General features: G+C 42.9%; 1 protein-coding gene across 2 annotated transcripts in view; it reads right to left on the reverse strand.

The window, feature by feature from the left end:
* Positions 1-12,584, reverse strand: part of Otud7a (OTU deubiquitinase 7A) — a 126,994-nt gene that overhangs the window by 65,742 nt on the left and 48,668 nt on the right. For both annotated transcript variants that reach the window (XM_076848875.1, XM_076848874.1), the window contains exon 3: positions 6,602-6,820. In XM_076848875.1, coding sequence (XP_076704990.1) covers positions 6,602-6,820 — 219 coding nt within the window. The remainder of the gene's footprint in view (positions 1-6,601; positions 6,821-12,584) is intronic.

The raw sequence follows: 12,584 nt of genomic DNA on the forward strand, positions 1-12,584 counted from the left end.
GCAAGTTCTGTGCTTAACATGTGCCTGGCCCACAGAGGAACATGGCACCTCCAGGCCTGCCCACCAGAGGCCTCTGCTGTGAATGATGGGTGGAGGGTGCTCCAAGCACCACCTGTCAGGAGACAAATCTGGAGTTAGGAAACATGTAGAACTATTTTTAGGGGTAAGGAATGATCCCATTAAATGGGAGGCTAATGGAAACCCCAAGACACAGGGGGAAGGGGGGCATGCAATTGTCTGGATCTTGAGTGTCCCTCAAAGGCACAGTGTTGAAGTCTTGGTCCCCAATTGTGATGCTAATGGAGGTGATGGGACCAGTAGGAGGTGGGATGTAGAGGGAGGAATTTAGGTGACTGGGGGCATGCCCTTGAAGGGATCACTAGGACCCCTTCTCTTTCTTTCTCTCTGCTTCCTGACTGCCATGAGGTAAACAGACCTCCCCCAACATGCCTCCTACCCTGAATATATTGTGCCACCACAGGCCCAAAGAAACAGGGCCAAGCAACCATAGACTAAAACCTCTGAAACAATAAGCCAAAATAGATCTTTCACTTATTAAGTTGATTATCTCAGGAATTCTGTTATAGTAACACAAAGCTGACCAACTCAGAGTATAAACTGGAAGAAAGAGATGAATGCAGCAGCCCCTGAGAACTATTGGGTGGGAAGAGACTTCCTAACCCTTCTCTGCCCCCAAGCATAGTGTTGCTTCTAGCTCTTTGTTTCCCTGAAAACCTGGGTCTCAGCAGTCAAATCCACTCATCAATTCCTAGTGCTCAGAGGCACATTTGATACCAGGTACAACTTGTTACTTGAAACACCTTCCCTGGGCTTCAGGCTGCGGTCATCCCTGGCTGGCTTTTTCTGTTTCCCAGTCCATGTGTTCTCTGTCTCCTCTGCAGGATGCCCCTCTGTCTCCTCCTGCAGAGAATGCTGCCCCTGCTGCTTGCAAGCCCTCAGTACTGGAGCACCAAAGCTGGAGTCCTAGCAGGGCTTCTCTTTTTCTGTCCCTGCTCCAGAGTAATGCCTCTAACCAATGCTCATTATCGCAGAGAGCTGTGTCAGAGGCATGGTGGGAGGGTCCTCCAAGGAGCTCACTCCACCCTACAGATTTCACCATATATTGTGTGAGCGCCCACATTTGCATCCGGAGCCGTGACCTCTGTAACTCCAGATGCCACATGTTCAACTGGACAGCAACTTTACAAAAATCTCAGGCTTTACCTGACAGTGCTGGCTTCTTCCTCTCCCCCAGCCCACCCGACATGGTAACATTATCTACCCACGTGGTAGGCGCAACATTCTTGGGGTCACGTTGACTCTTCTGTCTGCCACAGCCCCATCCAATCCCTCATCAAGGCCTGGAGGTCTACCATTAAAACATGTCCTGCTTCGATATCTACCAACTTCTTGTCATTCCCATTGCTACCCCATGGCCCTGCCCACTTCCTTTCTCCTGGACTAGACTACAGCAGCTGCCTCCTGCCTATTCTTCCTGCTGCTTCTCTTTATAACTTGGGTCATCCATTCTTGTTAGAGAAACTAGAATCTGACAGATGTAAATTTAAATGTGTCACTCACCTTCTCAAACCCTCTGAAGGCGGCATATCCTCCCTAAAGTAATACCCAAAGGACTCCTGAAGGTGCCCTGGGCCTGGGCTCCAGTTCCCCTGCCTTCCTTCCTGACTTCTCCAGCCCTTGCTCCACCTGCACACATGACACTGCGTCTGTTAAGGACACCCAGTCTGTGATGCTGTGCCCCCTATGCCAGGAATGTTGATGTCCCAGCTGGTGCCATCACTCCCTGCCCTCCTCTGGTTTACTTAGCCCACTCCCTTCACCTTGGGCTTCCTTACCTTGCTTTTGACTTCTTCACAGCAGCCAGCATTGCCTCATTTCATATTTATAGTTTACTTGTTTATGGACTTTCATTCTCTGTGGAATTTCATCTCTTCCAGGGCAAAGATTTATATCTGTTTGGTTTGTGAGGAAGCCCTTGACCTCAACAGGTCATTCAGTGGGAGCATTGCAAAGGTGCTCATTGGGAGACTCTATCTCAGTTTGGTAGCTGCTATGCATCTCTGACTTTTGGATGGAAGAGAATGCAGCTCAAGCAAGCCAAGCAACTTGGTCAAGCTCTCCCAGCTGACTGGGACTGAAGCCAGGGTTGAGATGCCTCTGAGGCCTGCAGACCTCCACATTTAGAACTTCTCTAGCAGATTCCCTCCAGTACAATTATCCTTGCATGGAAACAATTCAATGCCATGATTAAGGTGTCCTAAATGTTTTTGGACATCTATATTCCAATGTCCTGTGTATGCAATGACTATTGTGTTATACAGACATGCTTCTGCCCTTTGGCTCATGAACATACTGCACTGCCTCCCACAATCTTACCCACAGGGCTGTTAGTTTCCAAATGAGGTAATGGATGTCACTTCCTAAACCTAGAGACCTCTGGTCTCTGAGTCTTCTTACTTTTGAATACAGCAGGGCCACCCAATGGAGAAATGGATAGGCTCGTGGATGCTCTGGCTGGCTAGTCATTAAAGAATGAAAACTGTTTTTTTTCTATCTCTGAAGGTCAATCAGTTTGAGTTGCTGAAGTTTGGACCCTTCTAATGTGCCCAGTACTGTCGTGGGTTGGGTGTGATTATGCCTTCTGGAGTTGTAATTTAAGGGAAGACTGGTTCCCCAATCTGTGGGATATTTGAGTATTCAAGGCTGGCACTCCACTGAATATGGAGCCCTCAGAGATACATGGGGGCTGCCTGTCCCATGACTGGGGAAACTGGGCAGACACCTGAACACTGGCAAGAGGATAGTGAGAAAGTAGAGTAAAAGTAGAAAGAAAGTAGAAAGTACAGTAAGGTCCCCAGGATGGACTAGCTGGAGGACAGGTAACACTAACTGAGCAAGGCCCATATTTTGCCAAGCTTTTGGACCATGTAATCCCTGGGTTATTATATAGCCAAGGAAGGGGAAGTTTCCCCACTTGAGGCCTTATGGAAAAAAAATGTTATTTCCTGCCCACCACAACTGGTTTAACTATACTTGAAACAAGTGGACTTTTTTCACTAAATATTTTTTCCTATCTATTTTTCAATCTTACATGTGTACAGGAAATAATATTGCATATAAATAGTTTATTCACAACTCTTTTAAGCACTAAACTACTAGAAAGAAGAATTTATACCTCCTACCCAGTAGTACTGGGCATAAATCTCAGATCACAGATATTTGGTAGAGTTTTGTTTTCCCCATGGACAGTGACAGTTGAGGCCCCAGGAACACAGCCCATGGGGTGCGAGGGGAGCAAGAAGCTGCTGCCAGATGGGTTGTGGGGCTGGGGATCCCCACCAGAATTTGACCCTTAAGCAAGGGCTTAGACTAGACCCTTGCTTAAGGGTAGAGAAAAAGAAAAGTTCAGACAGGTCAGATGTATAGTGTGCTGGGTTTGTGTTCCCACCAGCCTAGAGATGGCCTTACTCTGCAAAGAGACATACACATACACATTTGCCCATGCACCTCCCTTGTTTCCCATGTGGGGAGTGTGGAGACATGTTTTGTCATAGGCTGCCTTTTCGAAGCAGATCCCTGACCTTCAACCTCATTCCTCTATAAGTGCCTTTGACAGCCTCCTGAGGTATGGGCTGGTTGTGTCTCCTCAGCCTCTTGCTAGCATAGACCAGGCTGGGGCTTAGATCTCTGCTCCCATTCTTCTCCATTCTCAATATACAATGTAAGCAATGAGCTGTTTGAGAATTTAACACATTAATTTGGTAAGTTTGGGTTTTAAAGAGGTGTTTACCAAGACTGGATGATTGAAATTCCAATCAGACAAAATATAAATCAATACATGATACTGTAGTCTCCCCCTATCAGCAAGGGTATGTGTTCCAAGATCCCCAGTGAATAGTGCTAGATTCCAACATAGATTGTTTTCCTATACATATACACCTGTGATAAAGCTTAATTTATAAATTAGGCAAGGTAAGAGATGGATGATAATAACTAATAATAAAATAGAATAACTGTAACAATACATTGTAATCAAAATTATTTAAGCTTATAAATTCATCATTTCTGGAATTTTTCCATTTAATATTTTCAGAACATGTTTGATCATGAGTAACTGAAATGTGGAAAAGTGGAACTGCCAGTAAGGTAGGAAGCTGCTGCATACGGCCAAAAAATAACAGGAAAAACAACCAAAAGAAGAACCAGCTTTTGTTAAGCATGATAGGTCTGAAAGGAGAAAGCCAACATGGTAGACTCTACATATGAACCCTTAAACAGGACTCTGAGCTTCAAATGAAGCAGTGTGTTAAGGCAACTGCAGCAATTACTCTGATACCAGCAATCTCTGGGGTTGAACTCCATACAGGTCTGAGCTGCTGCTGCATTTAATTGAGAGTAATGCATAAAACTTGTTTTCTTCTTAACCCCTACTAACCTACCCCTTCTCTATGAAGAGCAAAACTTGTTTAAAATACCATATCTCAATTAGTCACATGGAAGCATCATTGAAATAGCCAGCTTCCACAGCAGGAGGTTCAAATTACTGTCAACCTCTATGAATTGTTTCATGCTTGTGGATCAGTCATTGCTGTGGAGGTGAGACAGAGCAGGGATGTGGGTACCAATCACTGAGGTGTTTTTGATGGCTGTGCAGAAGCTGAGATAATAATTTGTCCACAGTCACAATGTGAGTTCCAGCACAGTGACTGGGAAGTCAGACACTGTTCTAAAAATCAAGCACACTGGTGGTGAGACTCCCCAGGTCCTATGACCGAGATATGACTGCAAATGTGCCCAACACAAAAAAGTCCCATGAATCATCATCCCTTTCTCTGTGTAGGTGCATCCTGCAGCTCTCTCTTGCAGCAGATGGATGAGTATTATTCTGACAAGCAATGGCTTAAAACCAAGAATATACAGAAGCTCCAAGCTGGTCAAAACACCCAACACATTGCTTTTTGGATGTTTCCCATTTGCCCTGAAGATCTACACTCTACCCTTCTGCATGCCAGTCTGTACCCAGAAGGTAAGCATGAACCACATCAATGAAATCTCTGCCATCTGTCCTACCAGTGAACGGCACTGGTCAAAGCTTGCATGGTGGAAGAAGAATGTGGTTGGAGTCTTATTTCTCCATCATTTTCTCTCTCTCCAAAGCCACAGCTCTCTCCATACAGCTACTCTCACCCCTTGCCTCTCTGATCTGCACGAGGGTGGCAATAGCCTCAAAACTGCCTGGCATGGCACTGTCATTCACTGGTATCCTCAAACCCTGCCCATTCCTCAGCAAATAGTCCCTTTACAGAATCCCTTTATCTCATTTGGTATTGTGAGTCATCTTTCTTTCCTACTAGGGTCCTTGCTAGTCCATCCACCAATGTATAACCTGTAGATCCTTCATTACTGGATTTTTCTGAAACACACAAAGGTGCTTAGCAATTTTCACTGGGTTTTGGCCAAGAGATAAGAGAAGCTCCATTTTCTAAGAGTACATTGTTGGCTGCAGCCCTCAGCAGAACACTCTCTCTTCTAGCCAGCTCTGCTTTCCTGTTTGTCTGGAATGTCGCACAGGGGTGCATCTTCAAGGACCATCTTCAAGGACCAAGGATCTGGAAGTGAGGCTACTCCCCAGCAGACAGAAAGAACTGGCTGAAGCCCAATTAGAATGAGAAGGGTGTGCTTCCCATCTCCAGTAGAAGTGGTTCCTATAGGTTGAGAACTCAGGACCTCACCATGAGGTGTGTGGCTTGGGAAGAAGGACACAGTCTTCTATATTATGTTTGTAAAGTTATAAATGTAGTTTTGCTATAATTTGTACTGCAAGTGATCAAGAGTGGATAGGTATATAGCTTTGTCTCAGGAAGAATCTTTTTCTGTTGCAGACATTGGGTTTGAACTACTTACTTTTTCCAGAGAGACTTCAAAGAAGAGACATTTGTATTGTTCCCGGAGTGTCTTCCTCGTTGGAATGTTAGGGTGAGGAGGAAATGTTTAGAAGAAGGAGACTGAACTTAGGCTTTGCTTCCTCAACCCAGAGGCCGGAAAGGCTGAGAGGGCAAGGTACTGATAGCTACATGAGGCATGTGCCACTGAGTACTAAGAGAGCTTCACCAGGCCAGCTGTGTTCTCACCTTTGCAGACGGACAGCTGAGGCCCAGAGAGGTTACACAACTTGCTCATGTACATGGGAATGGACAAGAGTCTCCTATTTTTCTTTTAAGCTCAGGATCTTTCTTATCTTTTGTTCATCACCCACGGAGGAGCAGGATGGGTAAAAGAGAGAAGCAAGGCAGAGAAGCATGGAGTTCTCTTGGAGGAGTGGCTGGGATTTAGGAACAAAGGAAATAACTCAGAAAATATCAGCAAAGTATAACCTGCTCATATGCCCTACATCCTGCCAGCCCCAGGTGGGATCACATTCGGTCTTTACAGAAGGTTTGGTACCAGCACTGAGAGTCCTGATGGATCACTGTTGGGAACCTCAGAACATGCATCTCCCTCTTGCTCACTGAGTGGGTTAGGCCAGCTCGCTCAGTCACTGAACCTAAGGAAAGTGAGCCTGCTGGCAGAAGCAACTCACCTGCCTGCTCCAAAGCTACCATCGTTGCCTGCTCTATCAAGTCCCGCTCGATGAAGCTCCTGAAGTCCTCACTGTACACACTCAGATCTGGCAACTGGAATGTGTAGATTGGCATCTCCAGAGGGAACTGTTCATTGTTGCATTCATTTGCTACGTGTGACCGGGCCAAGGAGACAATGGCTGAGCTGGCATGAGAAATCCCCCGGGAAAGTCGCTTCTCTGCAGGGAAGAAGGAAAGACAGCCAGAGTAAGTCTAAGTGTGGCTCTGTGTACATGCAAATACATGAGAACACACAAAAGTCCTCATGCATGCACACATGACACCCAAACACATGTGTATGCATATACCACATACATACATTTATACACAGGCACACAGATATACACAAGCATATGTATACACAGGAACACACCACACATAATACACACACATAGTCAAACACACATATACATGCTACACATCAAACACACACAGGAACACACACATGTACATATGGTACATGAACATATAAATATGCATACAGAGATAGATATAGGTGCCTGTACATAATGCACACACATGTACATACATGTACACATATACACTGCACACATGCACACACTCCCCAGAAGTATAAATAGGTAAATATACATATATATGGCATATTCATTTGCACAATACATGTATATATACATGTCACACTATGCATATGCCTGTATACACAAGTACACATATATACTACACACACTATGCACATGGATACATATCCCCATGTACACATGTTTATGCACACATACTACAACATACCCATAGATGTATGTGCCTACAATACAAAATATGTACAGTGTACACACATATGCAGGCATGGGACACACCATACACACATACTCACACACTTATGCACATGCACACACTGTTACAGCCTCATAACCATATCGTTCCCATACCAGCCCTTTTCATATAAACCTTTTCTACCCTGCAGGCCTTTCTGCTGTGTGACTAAAATTTCCACCACCCAATGTGTGTCACTTCCTCATGTCTAGCATAGAAGCGCTCAGAGATGAGCTGCAACTCCACTGCACAAGTGCACATTAAAATTGTCACAGGGCACCAGGCTTGCTTTTGGGTCTGTAGTTACATTTAACTCAATTCATCAGAGCTGTCCTCTCCTAGCATTGAATGGCACAAGGGTGGCTCCTTATTAATTTTTTCATTTACGTATTTAAAGAAATAAGTGACCTACTCAAGCTTTTCTCCCTGTTTCTAAGATTTTTAAAGATAGGTTATTTTACTAACGTTCCTCTGATAAACACATCCCACATGAACATCCTTGGGATATAAACATGAATCTTTACCTGTGTTTCTTTTCCAAAAATGTAAATACTTTTGTCACAGCATTCTCAGATATGATGGTCCACTCTGGTCTTGTTCTAGTCTAGGCTTTCTAATCAATGAATAGTAATGCAGTGTAGAATCACCTAAAAAGTATGCATCTTTGTTCTCTTAGTGCAGAAAAGCACATTTACTTTTTAAAGCCCTGTGTTTAATGGCTACATTTAACTTAAACAGGAATTCTTAAACATATGATGTGGGAAATAATTTTTCTTTGTTACCGTATTTGTAACTTTTAACAACAGCTCTCTTATTTTCCTTAGGAAAGGAGGATCACCAGTGTTTGAACATGATTATTTTATAAACCCTGTGCAAATTCTTAAGTATATTCCCTTGATTTATAAGGACCCCCATTTTACTTCAGATGAGCCTGCTCACTGGTAAGGATGCCCCCTGGAGGTGCACTGCTAGTGGACATACTATGGACACACAGAAAATCCCAGCCTGCACCTTCCTCCAGAGCAGGAGCTTCCTACACGCTCATTTATAGGATTAGCAGAGAGAAATGACATTAATAGAATTTGGCTAGAACAGACTAATAGGCAGAGGCTTTTGATTGTGTGTTAGTTTTAAATTCAAAATTAATTCATAGAAGTCTCATGTATTTGCCCACTTACTTGAATGGAAAGTCAAAGACACAGAATATATTTCAGAATAGATGGTTTTGATTTGCCTGCAATTTCATTCTGAGACAACAGAACTAAGTTGTTTTAAATTTTGAGAAAAAGCAAAAAGAGATGTAAAATCACAGGCCTTTAAAAAGAAGAAAACTGGAACACTTGGACTTGTCATGTGTTGATGACCATCGTTTCCTCATGTGTTCCAGATCTTTAAGAGCAGGAGCCAAGGAGACCCCAAGTAGTTCTGCTTCTTGCATACCATGCTGAGATCACATATTTTTCATAGAATTTTTTTTTTGAGTCTGAGAAAGAAGAAACTGCCTGGAACTGCCCCATCTTTGGGGTGTAATTGAAATGGACATCAGGTGTTAGAGAATCGAGGCGCCATGCACACCCATAATCTGTTGGTCTTGGGTGGGGCATCTTCTCCCCAGTCAGCCCACAAGGCTGCTGCAAAACAGTGGGAATTTTTTAACCAGGGGCAACCATTCTCCTTCTGCATTTAACAATCGGTAACAATTTATTAATTTATAAGATGCAATTAGGATTTTACAAACATTGTGATTAGAGGTAAAAGTGACATGATTAAGAAAATTTAAACATGAAATATTTGGAATTAGTCTCAAGAAAAAGCTTTTTTTAACTAAAATAGATAAATTGAAGATCATATAATTACAAATATATGTTCCTAATTCTGACACCTCTCTGTCTCTATCATCACCTCCACGACTGCACATGGGTAACCACTGGGGATGGAACCCAGTGCCTTCTACATGCTAAGCAAGTGCACTCAGTCACACTCTCAATCCTGATTCTTTAAACGTGAACTCAGTGATTCTTCTTTTAGAGGTATAAATGAATAAAACATTTTATAAGAATTACCATGTTCACAGTTGTGCCTCATGAAACAGGAAGATAAAAAATAAAATCACAGTGGGAGCATGTATAGAATTTCCCACCTGCTGATAAAGCCAACTCCAACATTGATGATTTAGGCCAGGGGAGGTACATGACTGTATTTCTGTTTGTTTTTTTTTTTTTTTTTTTGTGTGTGTGTTTCTAACCCTCAGACATCTGGGGCCTAGCTGACTGGGGAGAAGATGCCCCACCCAAGGCCAAGCAAGTCTTGAGGATGACTCTAAGGCGTGAATGTTTCATACGCAAACCAAGTAATCCAGAGTTTGAACCAGGTCCTCTGTCTGGCTCTGGGGACCCAGGACACAATATTTCTTTGCTTTAATCACCCTTGGGTCCAGGTACCAGACAATCAAAGATAGGCCCCATGCCTCAGAGCCCACTGAAATGATGGCAACTAGCCAGTCCAAGATCTGCTTGCCTTTCCACAGAACACATAATAAGAGATCTCACCCATGCTCCCCTCCCCACCCTGCTTTCCTGACCCACCCTGTGTGCCACCACATGGAATGCAGTTTCCAGGCAATTGTGAGGAAAACCTTCTTCCCCCATCCTTTCTGTGTCTGTGTGTCTTACTATACTTGATTAAAATAAATCTTGGGTACATTTTAAAGCAGGTGGACAAAACTTCATTGAGAGACAGATACAAATATTTTAGACTCTGTAGGCTAACACAGACTTAGTATTGAATACTCTGTAGCATTAAAACAGGCATAAACAATACATATGTGAATGGGCATGGGGGGTGTTCCAATAAAAATTTATTTAGAAAACAGGCAGCAGCCAGATTTTGCTTTAGGGCCATCATTCGCTTACCTATGATTTAGACTGTGGAATGCTTTATTTTTTATTTTAGTACACTTCGATTTCTGAAAGACCTCAACTAGGAGAGACATAAACTTGATTCATAAACTATATTATTTGTTTTATTAAAAATCAATATATCTGTTTTGTAGACTTATTTTACTATGATAGATTCTTATTTTTTTCTTGAACAATATCTGGTAAAATTCCAACAGAGAAGGTGCCAGTGACACTTATTAGGCCATGATTCTGCCAATTGCTCTAGAAGCCGAGAAGCAGGTCCTTCTAGCATTCTCACAGGAGGATAAGATAATGGCAAGGATGTTTGCTGCCTGCAAATCTATGTTTGAGCAGGAACTTCCGTATTGGCACCTGCCTGGAACTATTGCTGCCTGAGAGGGACCAAGAGCTTAACTCTGTGAGCCTGAAGGCATGGACAGTCTGGAGGCCCTCGGGGAGAATGGAAGAACACACCTGTCAAAGTAGTCCCTCCTGAACCAGATCTAATGGCAGAAAGGAAGCAGACCTTGAAACAATATAACAAGAACCACAAGTCAGTGCACAAGCCTCAGCATTCTTCCCCTAAACCTTCTCCAGGCATGCATAGGATCAGAGGGGTGGGAATGGGTGAGGCTCCACAGGCTGGAGCTGGGGAAGGCATTCTGGTTGTGCCTTTGGTCTCCCCAGCAGAGCCCTGGCAGGTCACTGCCTCCCCATTGTCACTGCAGTGTGGGTGAAGAGCTGCTCGAGCCAATGCCTGCTGAAGGATACTGCCAGGAAGAGGCACCAAAAACAGTGAGCATACACACCCTGACACACCCTGACAGCCTGGCAGTTACCAGAGAGTAGGCAGCCCCTGGAAACAAGCCATTTCTTGAACAGTGATGCTGGGAGGTTCCCTGAGGAGAAAAGCCAACTATGGGGAAGACAGCTAGTGGGGAAAGTTTAGAGCCTGAATTAAAACATTCAAGGCTTAGCAATCCCAAGAGTGGGTATATATCCGAAGGAAAGGAAGTGAGTATGTTAAGACATTGCATTCCCATGAACACTGCAGCATAACAGTCAAGAAATGGAACAACCTAAGTGTCCACCAGTGGATGAATAGAGAAAATCTGGTGCATATATGCAACAGAATACCATACAGCCATAAAAGAATGAAATTCTGTCATTTGTGACAACATGGATGAACTAGAGATCATTAAGTGAACTAAGTCAGACACAGAAAGGCAAATTCCACAATATCTCACTCAGGTGTAGAAGCAAAAACAACTGATCTTAAAGAAGTAGAGAGTAAAATAGTGGTTATCAGAGGCTGGGGGTTGGGGGCTGAAAGAAAGATAAACTGAGGTTGGTGATTGGCTACAAAATTACAGCAAGATTGGGTAATAAATTCTAGGGTTCCACAGCAAAAAAGGATTACTATAGTTAATAATAATGCATTGTGTATTTCAAAAATAGCTAGAAGAAAGGATTTTGAATGTTTATAACACAAAGAAATGATAAATGTTTGAGATGATGGAAATGCTAATTACCCTGATTTGATCATAATACATTGTATATGTGTACTGAGATACCCTCCATAGCCCATTAATACATATGAATATTATATGTCAATTTAAAATAAAAGAAAAAAATTGAGGCTTTTTAATTTCAATGATTTTCTTTCACAATCTCTTTCAGAGGAAGACTAGTCTAGAACCCAATGCCTTTGCCTGAAGTATGCTGTGGGCTGATATGGCTGATAACCACAGGCACTAGGAGCTCACAAGGAAATGTGGGAAACATCTGATGAGTGCAAGCATGGTTAAGGGAAGTCCACAAATGGACCAAATTTAAAAATGAACTTCATAAACATGTTCAATGAGATAAAGAGAATATTCGAGTATGAAATGCTACTAATGACAAAGAACTAATTTGTAATGAAAAATGCAAATGTTGACTCAAAGTGGATGCATGTAGAAAATGAACCAGGAGGTCAGGATATCAGGGTCAAGCAAAGCTCTTAGCAGATATGAAATAAGAAGACAGTGGAAGAAGGGTTGCAAAAAGTTCAAGGAAAATAATTTGAACTGAGAATTTTTATTCCACTAAACAAAAATGTAAGTCTATCAAGTAAATGTATACAGGCACTTAAGGCCTTAGGAGATTCACTAAGCCAAAACACTCTGGAAGTAGTCTTTGAGGAAATATTCTTTCAGCAACAGAGAAATGAAAATAGGCATGTGTCTCTTGAGGACAAGGATATGTTCTGAGGAATGCATCATAGGGTAAA

Source organism: Callospermophilus lateralis, chromosome 3, assembly GCF_048772815.1.
Source record: "Callospermophilus lateralis isolate mCalLat2 chromosome 3, mCalLat2.hap1, whole genome shotgun sequence".
Lineage (NCBI taxonomy): Eukaryota > Metazoa > Chordata > Mammalia > Rodentia > Sciuridae > Callospermophilus > Callospermophilus lateralis.